The sequence below is a fragment of the Equus przewalskii genome, chromosome 14, assembly GCF_037783145.1.
Source record: "Equus przewalskii isolate Varuska chromosome 14, EquPr2, whole genome shotgun sequence".
NCBI classification, from domain to species: domain Eukaryota; kingdom Metazoa; phylum Chordata; class Mammalia; order Perissodactyla; family Equidae; genus Equus; species Equus przewalskii.
The window spans coordinates 69,326,751-69,346,676 of record NC_091844.1 but is presented as its reverse complement, the minus strand read 5'-3'; the positions used below and the strand labels follow the sequence as shown (position 1 = coordinate 69,346,676).

The following is a 19,926-nucleotide window of genomic DNA, read 5'->3' as shown; positions in this document are numbered from 1 at the left end:
TCTCTGTAATAACTCTAAGGTAGAACAAGAACTTTGATCATTTTCCAGATCAGTTAACTTTATCTTAGAGAAGTTAAATGATATAGTTTCATTAAATTTCAAAGATGAATAGGATCTTAGAGATTTAGTCTAAAGCTCTCTTTTTAAAAAAGAGAACTGGAGTTAGGTGAAATAAGTTATCTGGGATCAAACAGCTAGTGAGTGATAGGTGTCAAAGTATAAACAAAGCTGTGGGTTGTGTTTCAGTTTAGAAATTCTCAGACTGACATAATTGATTCAAACTTGTTACAGCCTCCTGCAGAAGATAGGCAGCAAACTGTAACTGCTTTTGCAAAATTAAAAGCTGCTCTTTTATTTCTTTTTGTTTGTTTAAGGAAGATTAGCTCTGAGCAAACATCTGTGCCAAGCTTCCCCTATTTTGTATGTGAGATGCCTCCACAGCATGGCCAATGAGTGGAGTAGGTCCATGTCTGGGATCCAAACCCATGAACTCTGGCTGCCAAAGTGGAGTGTGCAGAATTTTAACCACTTGGTCACAGGACTGGCCTTTAAAAGCTGCTCTTTTAAAAACATTGCTTTTGAAGGAAATGTTAGAGGTAGGAAAAGAATTTTACAACATCAGATATGTCATTTTGAGTTTGCTTACATCTAAAGTGATTAACAGTAAGTGCAGTTGATGAAATATTATTAGGTTGTACTCAAGACACATTTTATGGCTTCTCACAATTAACTACAAAATGTTTTTCAACTGTCAAGTTTATCTTTCAGATGGGTAAGCACAGGTCTTGTATTAAAAACCATTTGAGGGGCCGGCCTAGTGGCACAGTGGTGAAGTGCGCACATTCCACTTTGGTGGCCCAGGGTCTGCCAGTTCAGATCCCGGGTGTGGACATCGCACCGCTTGTCAAGTCATGCTGTGTCAGGCATCCCACATATAAAGTAGAGGAAGATGGGCACAAATGTTAGCTCAGGGCCAGTCTTCCTCAAAGAAAAAAAAAATCTTTTGATAATAAGAGTTTTTTCTCTTCATATTGATTACAAGAAACGCACAGCAGAAGAAACCCGTAGCATATTACTTGGGACAACAGCATCAGTCTGATTAATAGATTGTCCAAAACTCTGTATTTAGTGCAACTGTCTGTCAACTCAGTTTTCTTATAAGTCACAGGGATTTAAATACAGTACCTGCATAAAAGAAATACTTTTATGCCCAAGGAGGTGGTGTTGTAGTTTTCCTTTCATGAGAGCCAATTTCCTTCTTAAATTAAAGGGAGAGTCACAATTCTAATGTCCTTATTCTCAAAGCTGGGCACTTCACAGCATATCAAAGAGATATTTGCCTATCCATTCAGCAAAATGTATTAACCACGCCCGAATTATTTGCAAGCCACTGGGCTATGGGACATGGGGAAAATTAAGATGTTTAAGATACAAATCCTCCCCTTAGGGCAAGTGAGGTAATATGACACTCAAGTTTACTGATCATCTACCAGGCACCAGGTGTGACGGATGCTTTTTATCTATTACCTCCTAAGAATCTTAAACTTTAGAAGGTGAGATAGGACATACGCAGAAAAAATAATATCTTTGGCATATACTGAGTCCCCAGTAAATATTTGCTGAATGAATGAACGAAAGGAACATAAGAGATCTCAAAATAATCGTCCTTGTTTCAAGAGTCCCAGAGAGACCGAGCGGCTCCTTTAGGTAGTGGTTTTCTACACCGACGACCTCAGGTCAGGTTGGGTTGACCATTTCCGAACTGTGTAAGCGATCCAGGGCAGGTTAGGTAATCTGAATCTCGATCTCCTAATCCGCAAAGTGGGGAAAATGCCTTCCACTTCATAGTCTTGTTATGGGGGATGGTGATAATGTATGTAAAGTTCCCCGCATAGAAGACGCTCAATACGTGGTAGCAACTATTGCTATTATTACATTTTATTCGGTTGATACACTAGCTATTCCTCTAGTGTTCCTTCTACGATTAGCTTCAGCTACGTAAACGCCCTTCTTGCAAACGCATTTAAGGACTCCTAGAGACTCAAGAGACTAGTGCTTTCATGCGGCCGGGCACATCAGCAATCTTAATCTGAACAGTGCGATAGAGCGAGTGTGGTGAGGCGGTCCAAGTCCACAAACAACGTTGACTGGGGGGACTGTCTCCAAGGCCCTTTCACGCCCCTTTACGAAAGCAGAGCCTCTCACCGAGCCTCCTACCCGCTTTTCTACCTCAACCTCGTCCACTAGGCTCCTCCTGCGCGCAGCGCACCGTGCCAGGAGCCAGAAGCCGGCGGGGCACAGACCCTTTTTCTGCTCTTTTGCTCTACGGCTTTAGGGAACTAAGCCCTCCTCCCTGAAGTACCGCTGAAATAGCTCGCACACAGTCACCCTAAGCCCCCAAACTAAAAGGGTATCCCCAAATCTCCACCGGGGCGAGGATTCCGCAAAACCCGCCAGCATCCCCCAGCGCCCCGGAGCAAGGCATTCGGGGAAATTGACCTTTCACCTCCTCTCTTGCCTTACCTCAGCTCACCAATTTTGACGCTAGCGAATGAAGCGATGAGGAGACCTCGAAGGCGGGACTTAGGGTTGCCCGATTCACGCTGATTGGGCTGCGGCGGCGTGAGGGGGCGGACCGCGTGAGCAGGCCAGCGACCCTCCCTCGATGGGCGGGGGGACGGTCTGCGCTTGCGCGCTGGGAGGCGGTGGCGGTGCAGAGGCGGCTACGCGTGCGCGGTGGGCGGAGCGCGCCTCTTCCATCTCCTTTGCCAGCCCAGGTCCGCTCATCCTTACCCAGCCGGTGTGGTGCTCGTGGTTCCCCGCCTCGTCGCGGAGAGTCGCTGCGGAGTGGGCGTTCGGTGTCCGGGTCGTCATGGCTGGCTACGAATACGTGAGCCCGGAGCAGCTGGCTGGCTTTGATAAGTACAAGGTAGCGCGGGCCCCGCGGACACTCCTCTCCCTCCGCGTCCCGGCCTCTCCCAGGCGGCTAGGGGCCGGCGCGGGCCGTGTCACCTTGTGCCGCGTGGCTCCGGGCGGACTGGCGGGCGTTGCTCTGGGGGGGTCCTGCCGAGTCCTGGGGCTTTGGGGTCGCGGTGCTGGGAGCACCCTAGGCCGCCGCCCGGACTCGGCACCCTCCCGGGGGATTGCCTTTGCCTTAGGAGAGCGCTCGACGGGAGTGGAGCGAGAGAATTCCCTTCTCTTTTTTACTTCATTATTATTATTTTTTAACCCCTAGAGAGGTGATGCAGTTCCCTTCTGTGGTGTCTTAACTGTCTTCATTTTAATGAAGTTTCTTCCCGCCTCTCTTGCATGCAGCTTCAGAGATGGAGCTGGTCATTTGGCAGATGAGGCCCGGGCGGGGGAGTGACCACTGAGGCCATACTGCTGATGCGCTGGCCCTCTGCTCCCAGGGCAGAGGCTTCCGCAGCAGGAGCTGCGGCCCTCGGGCTGCCACATGAAGTCAGTGTAGACAGGAAGGAACTGTGTAGTGGAAAGAACGCGGGCTTTGGAGTACGTATAAACGTGATACCCAGCCCGATACCAACATCTCATTTCTTTATTTGACTTTGGGCCAAAGGATAATCTCTCCCTTGCAAAAAGGCTTATACGAAATCGCGAAACGCCTGGCACATGATGCCCCTCCAGTAAATGCTGGGTAACTGTCCTCCAAATCTGGTTCTCCTCCTCTTCTCCCTTATCAGTGAGTGACTCCACTGTCCATGCAGTTGTCCAAGCCTGAAATCTCGGTTGTAACCTTTCATCTTTGTTGCCCGTGTCACTCTCCCACCCAGTTGCTCTACCCCACCCACCAGCCGGTGAATCACCAGGTCCTGTATGTTCTGTCATTTTAGCCTAAACTAGAAGAGTAACTCCATTCCCACACTGTCCACATACAGTTTAAGTAATCTTTTTATTTTAGAATAGTTTTAGAATATTTTAGATTTACAGAAAAATTGTGAAACTAGTACAGAGTTTCCATATACTCCACACTTAGTTTTTCCTATTATTAACATCTTACGTTAGTGTGGTCCATTTCACACAATTAATGAACCAATATTTCCACATTATTATTAACTGAAGTCCATACTTTATTCACAGTTTTTAAGTTTTCCTCTAATGTCCTTTTTCTCTTCCAGGATCTCATTCAGGGTACCACGTTGCATCTAGTCATGTCCCTTCGGCCCCTCTTGGCTATGACAATTTCTCAGGCTTTTCTTCTTTTTGATAACCTTCATAGTTTTGAGGAGTTCTGGTCAGGTATTTTGCAGAATGTTTCTCAATTGGGATTTGTCTGATGTTTTTCTTATGATTAGACAAAGGTTGTGGGGTTTTGGGAGGAAGACCATGGAGATGAGGTGCCGTTCTCATTGCATCATATGAAGAGTATGTGCTATCAACATGACTTATCACTGTTGGTATTGACTTTGATCACCTGGCAGAGGTAGTGTTTGTCAGGTTTCTCCCTGTAAAGTTACTGTCTTTGCAAGGAAGTCACGATGCACAGCCCTCATTTAAGAAGTGCAGAGTTATGCTTCACCTCCTTGACGGCAGAGTAGTGACATAATTTATTTGGAATTCTGCATGGAAGATTTGTCTTTCCTCCCCAGTGTATCTTTAATCATTTATATCAGTATGGATTCATGGATATTTATTTTATAGTTGGGGTTATAATCCAATACTTAATTTTGTTGCTCACCCACATCCACTTTTGCCTGTACAGTCCTTTCTGTGTCTCATAGTGATCTTTTAAAAAATATGCATTTGGTCACATCACTCCTTTGCTTAAAACCCTCCACTTCCCATTGCTCTTGGAAGGAAGTCCAAAAATCTATAACACGATGTGTGCGGCTCAGAATGATCTGGTTCATGTCTGTGTCATCGGCTTCGTGTCATGTCACTCACTGTCTGCCCCCTCAGCTTTGGCAGCCATCTCCTCCATCTCCTTTTTTTCTAGATCTTCACGTAATGTTATGTCTGCCAGGAGTGTAGCTCCCCTCGCCGTTTATGTTCATGTCCACATATTAACCTAAATGTTCCTTCCAGAGAATTCCCTAAATATTCCTTTCTCCCTAAGTGTGCTCTCATAGCACCCTTTGCTCCTTTATGGAATTAGTTCTTTAGTGTGTTTACCCATTAGGATGTAATACTCAAGTGGTTAGACTTGTCTTATGGACCACTAGGGCCTGAGTGCAGGCACCCAGTAAACATTTGTGGCATGAATGAATAGCTGAAAAATCATAATGGATTTTGTCTAACTGGGGTTGGAAAAACTGTAAGAGACTTTAGAAAGTCACATGGTACATTCCTCTGCTTTCAGGCAATATTGTGCCGTATCATTTTGAACTGAGGTGCTGACCTGTCTTAAAATTTTAGGTGGAAAGAAGTTCTAGAGCCTTCTTGGTAACCCAGGGCTTTACAGCTTTCATTAAAGAAGGTTATTAACCCAGTTATCTCCTGTTTTGCCTTAAGCTTTACTCGCTTTCTGTCTCTTATGACATATAAAAGTTTTTTCTTCCTTACTAGGTTCTGGCTTTCTGGGTGAGTGCCACTGGAAAGCTGTTTCATTTGCAGTAGTGTCTGTAAGAGGAAATCTACTTTTTCTTATAAGCAGTTGTCCCTAGATTTATATTTCCAGCTAGATAGGTGTCCTAATTTACAAGAAAACTTGGTGATTTTCTGTTCCTGTCTTTTCCCCTCTTATATTATCTGACTCACTTCCTGTGTCTGACAGTAGATTTCCTATCATCCTGGAAAACAAAGGTCAATTTAGCAAGTGTCCAGTGTTCACTAAAATAGTTTGTTGATGTTATTTTAGTTGTAATGAGGCTTCCTTTAAAAAAACCAGGAGGGCACAGATTTATAACCTAAACTTCTAGAAAAGGGTTCTTTACTCAGTACTGCATTCATTTTAAAAAATATGAATCCAGGGGCCGGCCCAGTAGCGTAGAGGTTAAGTTCACACGCTCTGCTTTGGCGGCCCAGGGTTGCCGGGTTTGCATCCTGGGTGCAGACCTATGCACTGTTCCTCAAGCCATGCTGTGGCAGGTGTCTCCTATATAAAATAGTGGAAGATGAGCACAGATGTTAGCTCAGGGCCAAGCTTCCTCAGCAAAAAGAGGAGGATTGGTGGGGGATGTTAGCTCAGGGCTAATCTTCCTCAAACAAACAAACAAAAAAGAATCCAAAGGGAACGTCTGTGTGATCAGTTTTACTGGAATGTGCGTTGCACCTAGAGACCTCTTCTTCCTGAGGATCACTCCTTCCCATTGTGTGCTCTGTGACAGTAAGTGCTTTATAAATGCTTATTGAAGTCAAGGAGCTTTACTCCTAAATGGGGAAAGACACAAAACGCTCAAAAGAGATTTTTATTCTCTGATGTGACCCTAGATATTAGAGCAAAGAGATGTACAGGAAAATTGATACTATGAAAGCAGCTAGCGGAAATATTACTTTTAAACTGGTCTGATTTCTTTATCTTCCCTTGAGGTACATTTGAGAACTACAGTTGGAAACCTGGCAGTCATTTGGAATAACTCCTGGAAGGGGTGCACACGTAAAGTGGTAATTAGGTTTCTGTAGTAAGAAACTGTAAGATAGTTGATTTTCAGTACAGGAGAGCATGGGATGAATTCTTTGTTACGTGCGCTCTTAATACCTGTGTTCTCTGCTCTATTACCACAGTGGTATTAACAGTTGAATAATTAGTTGAGTGCCTGCCTTCTCTGTTAGGATGTGAGCCGGGGGAGGGCAGAGCCTATAGCTGTCTTGTTCAACATGACTCAGGTCCAGCATGTGAACAGAGTTGGCAGTCGACTATTTATTGAAGGGATGAAAGTGTGAAAGAATATAAAGCGTTTTGGAAGTATGGGAAAAGGGAGCTGTGCATCTCCTGGATAGCGGAAGGATAGCTTTGTATTTTGAATGTGAATTTTTGAATTCCACCCCTCTACCCATCCTTTCTTTAAACGGGTCTTTGTAGTTGAAGGATTTTCCCACTTATCTAAAGGTGAAACTTCTGTTGTGGTTTACTTAATCTGACCAACGGAAGGCATAGGTTTAATTGATAGTGTAGCACCTAGTTTCACATTGTATCATTTTGCTTCAAAGAGGAAATGTCCTGTGAAATACCTTGTTTGGTTTCAAGAATACAATTTTATGATGAATTTTTTCCTGCTGTTATGGTAGTTCATTAACTTGGCTGTCAGTGACAACCTGATTCCAGGAATTGTGATAATTTTGTAGTCATTAGGATCACAATTAAGAGGTCGTTAAGAGAGACTGCATCTTGATGGTAATGCTGAAGAACTAGGATCTGGCCTTCCCTTACTGGTTCATACAGAATGATTTTGTTTCTTCAGTAAGCGTTTATTGAGGGCCCACTTGGTGTCAGGCGTAGCATTGGGGCTGCAGAATTAAGCTAGGCTCAGATTCGTCCCTCTGAGGAATCGAGTTTGCTGGCATCTGGATAAGTAAATAAACTGTTATAAATAGTTAATAAATGCAGTTAGGTGAGTGCTGGGTGCTGTGGGAGAGGAGAAGGAAGCAGCGCCAGGGAGTGAGGGTAAAGCTGAGAAAGGCTTCAGAGAGGGGGTGGAGAAGGCAGAGCTCAGTCTAGAAAGATGAAGCTGAGTAGGCCCCAGTGTTGCCGAGTGAAGAGGGGAGAAAAGGCATTATAGAACAGGTAAGCGCACAGGGGTGGAGGCCTGACAGTGTTTTATGGGACCCACAGGACGTTAGATGTTTAGACACAGTGGTGGAGGGGCCCTGTCAAAGAGGGATGATTCTGGATTTTACCCTGTAGATCAGTGTTTCTGTGGCCCAAGGGCCCTTGGCATTAGAATCACCTGGGGAAACTGTTTTTTTAATTTATTTTTTATTTTTCCTTCTCCCCAAAGCGCCCCCACTACATAGTTCTGGGTCCTCCTAGTTGTGACATGTGGGACGCTGCCTCAGCGTGGCCTGATGAGTGGTGCCATGTCCACGCCAAGGATCCAAACCCCGGGCCACTGAAGTGGAGTGCGCGAACTTAAACACTGAGCCATGGGGCTGGCCCTGGGAAAGTTTATTATTTTATTTTATTTTATTTTATTTTGAGGAAGATTAGCCCTGAGCTAACTACCGCCAATCCTCCTCTTTTTGCTGAGGAAGACTGGCCCTGAGCTAACATCCGTGCCCATCTTCCTCTACTTTATATGTGAGACGCCTACCACAGCATGGCTTGCCAAGCGGTGCCATGTCCACACCCGGGATCCGAACCGGCAAACCCTGGGCCGCCGAGAAGCGGAACGTGTGCACTTAACCGCTGCACCACCGGGCTGGGCCCGGCCCTGGGAAAGTTTAAATAGCAGATTCCTCGGCCCACTTTGGGAGATTCAGCTCAGATAGATTGTTCTTATCTGCGTCTTAAACAAATACCTCAGGTGGTACTTAGGCACATTGTAATACTATAAGTTTTGGGGGAGCCAATTAAGAATTTTAAACAGGATCAGATTTTAATTTTAGGAAGCTCACCCTGGCAGCCTGTAGAAAATGAATGGAAGGTGGTCGAGGTAGGAATGATTTGGAGACCCTTTAGGATCCCCCTGCGTAAAACTAGGTAAGAAATCAGGAAAACCTGAATCAAAGCAGTGGTGGTAGAAAGGAAGTGGGGGCTTTTAAAGATAGAAGTCAAAACAGGTTAACCCGCCCACTGAATTTGGCCAGCAGACATTGTTTAATTTGGCCCACACTTATTTTGTTTCAAAACTTGGTATCTTCTCCATAAAAGTTAAGATCTATGGTTTGTCTTGAAAAACCAGAATAGTGAACAACATTGGTCCTGAACTTCCTCTTGACAAGAATCCCCTGAAGCTGAGTAGTGCTTGCCCTCTTTAAAAAGGAGATTTGCTCTCTACTTTGCCGTCTTCCTGCCAGTTGATATGCTTCCTGTGGGTCTGCTTTGTTCAGTTTACCTGTCTGATCCCTGTGGACATTCACTTCGTGATCCTCGGTTTAAGATTTAAAATTGACAGAACGTGGTGACTGATTAGCTGGCAGTGGTGGAAAGGGGGCAGGGCATGAAAGATGGGGAGGAGTCTGGGATGACTCAGGTTCTGGTAGGGTGCCTGGGTGGGGAGAGGCGGCAGTCACTGAGGTGGGGATTTGTGAAGCATTAACCCTGGAGAGAGGCCCTTGGTAAAACAGCACCTAACATTTGTCGAGTCTCCTCTCGGTAGCCTGATGAGGAGGTATTATTAATATCTCATGAGTAACCAAACTCATGGGAGATTAATCCTTGCAAAACAGAAGCGCAATTATAATTTAAACGATAAGTGATGCTGAAGCTGGCAGGATAACAGTAATCTCTTGCGCAGGGCACTTCTTTTGGATGGGGCTATGTGAAGGTGTGGTTTGTGGACTTGGAATTAAAACAGAAAACCTCGTGTTCTAAAGAAATAAAATTTATGGATGAATTGTCCTTCATTAGAGGAATATTTCTGTAGTGATTTCAAAGATTAGAACACTTTCTTCCTAAGCTACAGTAGAAACATGAGAAATTCTTGATGTTTTGATTGTTACTTATGACTGCAAGCTGGCTATAGTGTAATGTTAGCTGTGGTGTTACCTAGGTATGTTACAGTTAATTCAAGCATAACTTACTTTTAGTTGTGCCTTCATCTCCTTGAGTGGATTTGGGGAACTGGCCTCTCCCACCTGTAAGTGCATTAGTAAGGCTTGAAAAGCATTTTAGAGGTCTTAGATGTGGCTTTACAAATGTCTCATAGAAAGAATTATTTTTGCTGTTGGCAGAGACAGAGGAGTCTTTCAGAAAGAATGAAAGAAGGATGGATGGGAAACTTTTGCAGAAAGGTAGAAGGTTACCACATTTTTAGGTGCTGTTTGAAAGAAACATCTTGAAGTGGTTCTTTTACTACTGTGTTTTTTTTTAAAGATTTTATTTTTCCTTTTTCTCCCCAAAGGCCCCCTGGTACATAGTTGTATATTTTTAGTTGTGGGTCCTTTTAGTTGTGGCATGTGGGACGCCACCTCAGCATGGCTTGATGAGCGGTGCCATGTCCGCACCCAGGATTCGAACCGGCGAAACTCTGGGCCGCTGAAGTGGACCGTGCAAACTTAACCACTCGGCTACGGGGCCGGCCCCCTGTTACTACTTTCTGAAATAACAATTCACTGATGAAGGCTTGTTTTTCTAACTGCTGTTATGCTTAAATGTGAAGACCTTCTTTGCTGAATAAGAATTTGCCCAGTGCATAAGGGAGAGTTGGGGAAAGATGTTCCAGTCAGAGAGACTGATGGGAACCAAAGCACAGAGACCAGGAAGACCAGCATAAATTAACGGCACAAGGAAGGGTGGGTGTGTGAGGGAGCAGGCTGAGCCTCGCAGAAGGCAAGTTGCAACAGCAAGAGCAGTATCATGGTAAATACTGAGTAATAATAATAATGATAGCAAACATTTAAGTAGCATTTACTATATGCCAGACATTGCTTTAAGAGCTTTATACATACTACCTTATCTAATATTCACAAGCGCCTTGTGAGGTAGAGGGAGTATTATTTTGCCCATTTTACTGAGACACAGAGAGTTTAAGTAACTTGCTCAAGGTCCCACAGCTGAGATTTGAACCCAGGAGGTCTGAGCCTGGAGTCCATATTCTTCATGCTCTGCTGCCTCTGAGATCTGAGAATGAAATATAAAATCTGCCTTGTAGTTAGGGTGTTTCGTGCAAGATATATAAACATTAGAATAAAGACCTTCAGTGACATGCTTAGTTGGGTTTTTGTGTCTGTTTGCAGATGGGGAACATGTACAGTCAAAAAGAAAGAACTGTTTTTGTTTTCTCTTCCCCCAGTTTTAAATTATTAGTAGGGGCAAGTGGATAATTCTATTTACTAGTCTTACGTTTAGTTGAGTATTAAGAACATTTCATACACTGTTAGCTTTAATTGAGGTAAAAGGCTTTTGGTTAAATGTTTAGTTTTGGGACTAATATTAAGTTAAAAAGAACGCACATACTACCTCTGTGATCTTGAGCAGGTAACTTAGTCTCTTTCACCGTGTTTTCTCATCTGTGAAATGGGGTAGTACCTACCTCATAGGATCATTATCCAAGTTGATTGAGTTAATATTTGTTAAGTACATGGCACATAGTGCTATATTAGTATTAACTAACTAAGAAATAAAACTTGACGTTTGTGCTTCTTGCTTGTGAACATTAGCTACCATATAACATGTCCATGCGTACCCATACCCCAGGGAGTTATAACAAGAGAAAGTATATTTTAGGAAAGGAAATTAAGGGTGACAACTTGATGGTCAGATGGAAAGAGTAACAGAGGTCTCTGTCTATCTTGGGTCCCAGAGATAGTCTCTGACTTCAGATTTCTTCCTCTATTTAATCATATGTAATAGTACAATGGGCAGAGGAGGTGAGATTTCTCAGATGCCCCTCTCCTATTTAAGAATTGGCAGTGTCTTCCACATGTGTATCATGTGTTTGATATCCAGATTTCTCAGCAAGGATTTCAAGTTCCTTCACTAAATGACCCCTCCTTTTGTCTTATCTTTTCATCTCGTTAGAGCTTGTTACAGATTGTTACCTCTAGCAGGCAAACCTGTTTGTCCTTGTGACTTGCTTGTTCTTGTCTCATTGCCCTAGCTTCTCCAGTCTTCTCTCACCCGCCTCTTCTTGCTGACTTGTTAGCAGATGTAAATGACAACACTCACTGAAACGAGGTCCCACGGCCCACTGAGTCACCTTCTCTGTAGGTGGAGTTCTTAAAGTCTTGTATTGATAAAAAGTACCTTAAGAAACTTTATTTCTGTCCCAGGGTTAATAGAACTCCCCCCTTTTCTTTTTCATTTTAAGTTTAGATTTGGTGTTTTTATATCATAGTAGATTATTCCTAGCACAGTGCCTTGCATTTAGTAAATTTAGTGAGTACTTGCTGAATTTTATTTTACTTTGTCTCTTGGTTGCAATGCAGTATTTGGAGTCACTGGAAGGAGGTAGAGATGTTGACCACTAAACTGATGGTGTGGCTTATCCTTCAGCTGTGGAGTTACGGGAGTGTGTTAGTGTTTGTTTTCACCAGAGCAGTGGTCCTCAAACGTGAGTGTGCTTCTGAGTCGCCTGGAGGGGTTGTTAAAAGAGGGATTGCTGGGCCCCATCCCCTAGAGTGTCTAATTCTGTACATCTGGGGTAGGGCCCAAGAATTGAGTCCAGTTTGGCAACTACATTTTGAGAACCACTTCATCAAAGAAATAGTCAATTTTATTGCAATCTGAAGAGCAGTTAATAAAACCAAGAAACAAATGTAAAGGAGTAAGAAACTATTACTGTAATGTTCATATGTTAGCTCCCAAGGGTCAAGTAGTCTTGATTTTGTGGAGAGGAGCCTCAAGATATCTGTTCTTAGAAAAGATGGTGTAGGGGGCCGGCCTGGTGGCGCAGCGGTTAAGTGTGCACGTTCTGCTTTGGAGGCCTGGGGTTTGCCGGTTCGGATCCTGGGTGCGGACATGGAACCACTTGGCAAGCCATGCTGTGGCAGGCGTCCTACATATAAAGTAGGGGAAGATGGGCATGGCTGTTAGCTCGGGGCCAGTCTTCCTCAGCAAAAAGTGGAGGATTGGCAGCAGATGTTAGCTCAGGGCTAATCTTCCTCAAAAAAAAAAAAAAGATGGTGTAGTGCTTTCAGAACTATGTATTAGTTTTCTGTCACTGGATAACAAATTACCGCAGACCTGGTGGCATAAAACAACACACCTTTATTATTCATAGTTTCTGTGAGCCAGGAGTCTAGGCATTGGTTAGTTGGCTCCTCTGCTCAGGATCTCACCAGGCTGCAATTAAGGTGTCAGCTGGAGGCCAGCCCTGGTGGCCTAGTAGTTAAGTTCAGCATGCTCTGCTTCAGAGGCCTGGGTTCGATTTTTGGGTGCAGACCTACACTGCTCTGTTAGCGACCATGCTGTGCTGATGGCCCACATACTAAAAAATAGAGGAAGATTGGCACAGATGTTAGCTCAGGATGAATCTTCCTCAGCAAAAAAAAAAAAAGGTTGTCAACTGTGACATGTTCCCATCTGGGGATTGGGGTCCTCATCCAGGCTTGTGTGGTTGTTGGTAGAATTCAGTTCTTTCCAGTTGTAGGGTTAAGGCTCTTGGCTTCTACAGGTTACCCACGTTTCCCTCCCACGTGGCCCTCACCATAGGCAGTTCACATCATTGCTGTTTGCTTCTTCAAGGTGAGCAGGAGACTCTTCTCTAGACTGCTAAGGTGGAGACACGTTATATAATGAAATGTATCATGGAGGCGACATCTCATCACCCTTGCTGTATAATGTGTCCTAATCAAGGCGGTGGCATCCGTCACCTTTGCTATATTCTGTTGATTAGAAGCAAGTTACAGGTCCCACCCTCAAGGGAGCAGAATGAACCATCAAGGGGAAGGGATTTCTTATGCAAGGGTTTGACTCATTGGCGTTTACTTTAGGGTGTGTCTGCACAAATTGGAAGACAGAAAAGTATTTATTGAAAGATATTATGAGAGTAATGATTTCAGTATGTTGGATCCAGATAGCTCATGATTGTATTTGAGCCACAAAAGGGTGGTCTGGTTTAAAACAAAGTGGTTAATTTCATAGAATTCTTCCAAGATGACTCTGGAAGGACTTATAGTTTAGACCTTCCTGTTTATTACTGTGTTAATCTCTGAGTTTTATAGTCTCTTCATCTATACAATAGGAATAATCTACCTTTTCTATCTTACAATATCAGATACAAGAAGAGGTGTAATTGTCCTTTAGAAACTGTAAAACATCATATAAATGTAAACATGGTATTATTTATAGGGGAGGAGTAAGAGGAATTTCCTCTCCTGAAGTTGAAAGTTGCTGTGAAGTAGTTGGTGAGGGAATAGATTTGGCAAAGGGAGTGACACCTCCTCTCATCACTGATAGAAGAACGCTGTACTACTACTGAAATAAACATGCAGAGTAGTTCCTGCATTCATTCATTCATATGTGTTCAGGTGTTCCTCGAGCTCGGTCTGCTGGGTGCCAGAAGCAGAAAGGGTTAGATTGGGAAACTTTCTCCATTCTGTTAACTGATTCTTTATATCCGGATGCTCAGTGAGTCCCACACTTGTATGTGAAAGCCAACCCTTTAGACTGCTTGATATTTTTTGAGTGAGTAACAACTTTTAATAATTGAGACCCCTTGTTTTATGTTTTGTATTTAAGTAACTAGCCTGGAGGACTGCAATGCCATGGGTAAAGAACTCTGCCCAGGAGTGGTAGAGCTCATGTTGGCCACAATGGATTTGGCCCCTCTGAAGACTAAAACACCGAAATGTGATTAAGTCATGAGACCTCTCAGCAAGGACTGACCTCAATACCATACCAGACACTGAGCTTCATTGTGCAGGGGGAGAAAGGAAAGTTGACATTTATTTTCTCGCTCCTGAGTTTTTTTTTTTTTTTCCCTTTGAGGAAGGTTAGCCCTGAGCTAACATCTGCCGCCAGTCCTCCTCTTTTTGCTGAGGAAGACTGGCCTTGAGCTAATGTCTGTGCCCCTCTTCTCTACTTTATATGTGGGATGCCTGCCACAGTGTGGCTTGCCGAGCAGTGCCATTTCCACACCTGGGATCCAAACCGGTGAACCCCGGGCCGCCGAAGCAGAACATATGAACTTAACCGCTGTGCCATTGGGCCTGCCCCATCTCCTGAGTTCTTAAGAGAGGTTGATAATGTGTTTATTTCATTTTAGAGATGTCTGGAAAGTTGCTATGAGCAATAAATGTTATAATTTCATATAATGAACCTATTTGTGAACTAAAATCGGTTCTCTGTGGCTCTTCTGCTTTTTACTTCTAAAAACATGGAAGATTTTGAACTCAAGAATTTTGGAAATAATTTATCTTTTTTTTTTTTTTGAGGAAGATTAGCCCTGAGCTAACTGCTGCCAATCCTCCTCTTTTTGCTGAGGAAGACTATCCCTGAGCTAACATCCGTGCCCATCTTCCTCTATATAAGTGGGATGCCTACCCCAGCATGGCTTGCCAAAGGTGCCATGTCCACACCTGGGATCTGAACCGGCGAACCCCGGGCCGCCGAAGCGGCACATGTGCACTTAACCGCTGTGCCACCGGGCCGGCCCTGAGTTTGCCTGTATCTGAAGTGATTAACAATAACTGCAGTCTTTGAACTATTATTAGCTTGTACTCAAGCCACGTTTATGGATTACCACAGTTAACTAAAATATGTTTTACAAGTATAAAGTTCATATTTCAGATGGGTAAAGACAGGCCTTATATTAACAATCATTTGATAGTAAGAGTTGTGGTCTCCGTATATTGATTAGAAGACAGACAAAGCAGGGAAATGTGCTGCTAATTAGGGATGGTAGAGCGTTACTTGGGACAGTGGCCTCCGTCTGATTTGTCCAAAGCTCTGTGTTTAGTGCAAGGGTGTGTCAGTTCATATCAGTTTTCTTATCAGTACACAGAAGGGATTTAAAATATACTACTTGTATAAAGGAAGTACTTTTATGTTCAAGAAGGTGGTTTCATAGTTTTCCTTTCATTAGAGCCAATTTCCCTCCTAAATTAAGGGGAGACGCATTTCTAATATCCTTCTCAAAAATGGGCACTTCACAGCGTATTTTGGAGGTAGTTTAAAAGTCACTGGACTGTTCTTGGTCTGATCCATAATCATCTCTTGCCTGATGTACTATAACAGTCTTTTTACTGGTCTCTCCATTGGCATTTTTGTCCCTTTCCAGTCCATTTTCTACACTGTAATCAGTGTGATCCTTTAAAAACATAAATCAGGACATGCTTGGGCTTAGAATAAAATCCAGCTCGCTGTGGTCCCGTTAGGTGGTGTCTGCTCACGTCTCCAGTCTCATTTCGTATCACTCTTCCTTGCTCACTAAACTGTAGCTCCATTGGCCTTCCTCCAGTATTTCAAATATTTCTAGTGTTGTGGTCTTTGCACGTTTTGTTCTCTCTGATTGGAACGTGTCTTGGCATGCACCCTCTCTGTCCAGCACCTGTACACACTCCTCACACATGTACACTGCCACACATCTATTCTTTATTTTCTCTCTTTTTAGGTATAAATTACATACAAATGCACATGTCTCAAGTATATAATTTAATGAATTTTTTACATGTATATATATATATATATATATACACCCATGTAACTACCACTCAGATCAAGATATAAAATTGTTTCTAGTACCTCAGAAGGCCCCCATTCAGGCCCTCTCACCAAACTACTATTTTGACTTCTTTTGTCATAAATTAATTTTGTCTGTTTTTGAACTTCATATAAATGGAATCTATGACAGCATGTTCTCTTTAATGTCTCCTTTCTTTCACTCATAATTATGTTGCATACATTCTGTACCTGACTGTCTTCTCATCTTCGAGGACTCAGCTTGTGTCCCCTCCTTAGAGAAGCTTTCCTTGACCACTCTGACTAGGCACACTCTCTGCCCCCTTGTCCTTGTGCAGGACGTCCTCTTTATTTCCTTTACAGCGTTTACTACAACTTGTGATTTTTACATGTTTTCTTGCTTACCATCTATCTCACGTTAGACTGTGGAGTTGGTGAACATAGGAAACATTTTGATCTTGATCACCATTTTCTTCCCAGTGGCCTAGCAAAATTTTGCCTGGTAAAACCAAAGACACGTAATCCTAAATATTTATTGGCTTGTTGAATGAATGACTGAAGAATGACCTCTGCTTTATTTCCTGACTTGTACTGAAGTAAAAAAAAGTTTTGAAACGTTCTAACTGGCAAAATGTTATCTAAGGTAATTCTGGATTTTGTTAAGACTTTATGAAAATCTTTTCTTGTGGCGTGATAGATTAACTGCTGTAGATGACAGGGACAGTTCAGAATTCTGTACCCAAATAAAAATTATAAAATGTACTAATAGCAGTCTGGAGGGAAATGTTTAGAAGTTCTGCCTTGATCGGCTTTTTTACAGGGCCTTAGGTGAAGGCACCATTAGCATGACAGATTTACATGCTGAGACTTTTGGGAGGCATAGCTCTTACCCGCTCTGCTGTACACAGGGTCCCTGGGAGTGGAAATTGACTTGACAGCACTAACAGCAAGCTGTTACCTTGGATAACTGAGTCTGAGTCTGAAGAGGTCTGGAGAGAGTAGAAAGATGACGTGACTCCAGCAAGATGATTTTGTGGGGGGTGGGGATGAGGAAGATTGGCTCTGAGCCAACATCTGTGCCAGTCTTCCTCTATTTTATATATAGGACGCTGCCACAGCAAGGCCTGATGAGCCTGGGGTTTGAACCTGGGAACCCTGGGCCGCCAAAGCAGAGCACACGAACTTTACTATGCCTCCAGGCTGGCCCCAGATGAAATGTTAAAAGGGTAAATGTCGAGTCTTACACTTAGGTTCTAGCAGTCAACCTTGTATTGGCATAGAGAAAGGTGGCTTAGCAGTCCCTGGAAGAAAGGCCTATGAGGTTCAGGTGTCTGTTGTCTGCAGTACGATTTTGTTGCCATGGGAAATGAATAGGTTGAGCATCAGAGAAATAAGTTGTTGAGGAAGAGGGGTTTATAGTCGTGTTCTCTTTTCTACTCTTGTACCACTTGAAATGTTCCTTTTGCTGTAGATCACACCTTTTGTTTTTTAACATATTGGATTGTCTGGAGCTCAGGTTGTCATATTGTCAAACTGAAGCCCCCAGGCACCTGTTGTTGTGAGTAAAGTTTTATCAGAACTCAGCCATGCCCATTTGTTTACCTGTTTTCCGTGACTACTTTCCTGCTTCAGTGGCAGTGTGGAGTGTTTGTTACAGAGACCATATGGCCTGCAAAGCCTGAAGTATTTACTATCTGGCCTTTTCCAGAAAAAGCTTTCCAGCCTCTGGTCCAGAGAACTAGACCTAGTTGATGGAGATTAAACTATGGCAAAAGAGTTTGCAGCAAAAGGAACGTGGGATGTTGCAGAGAAGGGAAAGAGGGGCAGAGAGGGTTTAGGTGTGACAGGGAGAGCTGTCTTCCGGTATCCAAAGTGCTCCTGCTTAGAAGAACAACTGGGCCCTTGTATGCTTAACTTTGTGAGACAAAATGAAAGCAGGATAAAAAATATGGGGCAAGGAAAAGATTTTCTTAGTGTATAGAAGAATTCTTTTAACGTGGATTGGGTTGCTTCTGGAAGTAATGAGTTTTTTTTGTAAACAGAGGCATTTAAAAAGAGGACAAGCATGTAAAACAGATGACAGTTTTACCTGTTTGTGTAGGTGAGGGTCAGGCACCTGAGAACTAAACGTGCTCTGAACCCTTGTGGTTCTGGGGTTTTGCCTGGGGGTGGTGCCCTCAAACTCAGGCTGTGGTCCTCAAGCGTTTCTCCAGGGCGCTGGTTTAGTCTGGCCCTGCACATAGAGCCGGGCAGGTCACAGTTGACCTTAACAGTGGGTTGTCCACTTGGTTCAGGTATTGTGGTGTATACCAAAACATCATTCCAATGGAAAATAAAAATGTATTTAACAAGCATTAACAAATAACCTAAAGCTAGTTTAACACCTTTAGAAGTTCATGTTTTACTTATTTTTTCATGCATGTAGAAGGTTCGAGTCATTCTTCTTTCCTCCCATTAATTCACAAGGCACTTTCAAGTTTCTTTGTGCCAAGTGATATGTGACCTTGAAAAATACCCAGTTGTGTAAGGCTAGAGCAGAGTGTTCTTTAGGTTTACTGTTTGCCACCTTTTGTAATCTTAGACTAATCTTTCTTGCTATACTTGAGCTCATCAGCTGTTAGTAAATATAAAACATCCAGTTAGGCAAACTGACCTTCTTGTATTGAGTTCTGCATTCTTCTCCTACTTCTGCTGGTCCCCTGAACTAGAGATTTGAGAGTTAAAAGTTCAGAATTTAAAAAGAGGAGCTTTTCAAATCAAAATATCATTAGTTAAGGACCATCTTTTAGATCTAAGTTCAGATAATGGAAAGCTACTGAATGACACTCATTCAGTAAACATTTGAATTGAGAGCATTGTACTTTGTACACCATATTAGCTGTTCGTGTGATGTCAAACTGTTTTCTTCTGATTTGGACTTTTTACAACTTTTGTACTTTGCAGTAGTTGGGAGACTTGAAATGTTTGGTTTTCCAGTTTATCTGACCTGCCGGCTACATCACACAGTCTGGGTGGCCTTTTGTGAAGAGGAGCAGGCAGGGCACTCCTACTTTGTCATCGGCAGCCTTTAGGGGTTCATGTCGGTTCCATGTCCTCTGGTCGAAAGACTTAAATTCGGGCAGACTTAAGTCCTGGCAGTTGAGGACTCCTTCATTCTGCAGAGGGTCAGATGTAGTGGTATCTGTTATGTGGAAAAGCTTTATAAACTGTAGAGAACCATTCAGGAAGGGTAGATTTTAGTAAGAACACTAATACTCACCTAAGTCTGCTCCTGCTGAGCGTGGATGCAACTGCATAGCTTCTCACTCTAGCCAGCACAGGCAAACCATGTTCTTCCTCACTGTTTTCTTCCCACTGTCTATCTCAGACCTTTTTTCCGAGTTATCCCCTTTCAGTCAGAATGGATGGGAGAAGTGGAGGCTCTCAGATGTGGAGTCTGTTGAATCAGCATTTGACTGACTTTTTTTCGGGGGGCAGGGGGAGGATTAGCTCTGAGCTAACTACTGCCAACCCTCTTCTTTTTTTGCTGAGGAAGACTGGCCCTGAGCTAACATCCATGCTCATCTTCCTCTACTTTATACATGGGATGCCTACCACAACATGGCTTTTGCCAAGTGGTGCCATGTCTGCACCCAGGATCCGAACCGGCGAACCCCGGGCCACCGAGAAACAGAACGTGTGCACTTAACTGCTGCGCCACTAGGCTGGCCCCAGCATTTGACTTACTAGTTAACTCTCTTTGCTAG

At 43.4% G+C, this 19,926-nt stretch overlaps 1 protein-coding gene across 6 annotated transcripts in view; it reads left to right on the top strand.

The window, feature by feature from the left end:
• The first annotated feature begins 2,677 nt into the window (after positions 1–2,677).
• Positions 2,678–19,926, top strand: part of SELENOI (selenoprotein I) — a 47,600-nt gene continuing 30,351 nt past the window's right edge. For 4 of the 6 annotated variants that reach the window (XM_070573089.1, XM_070573088.1, XM_070573086.1 and 1 more), the window contains exon 1: positions 2,693–2,929. In XM_070573089.1, the coding sequence (XP_070429190.1) occupies positions 2,873–2,929 (57 nt within the window). In that variant the 5' untranslated portion in view covers positions 2,693–2,872. Of the gene's footprint in view, positions 2,930–19,926 lie in introns of all 6 variants that reach the window. The other 2 variants (XM_070573087.1, XM_008513049.2) reach the window with 2 other exon arrangements.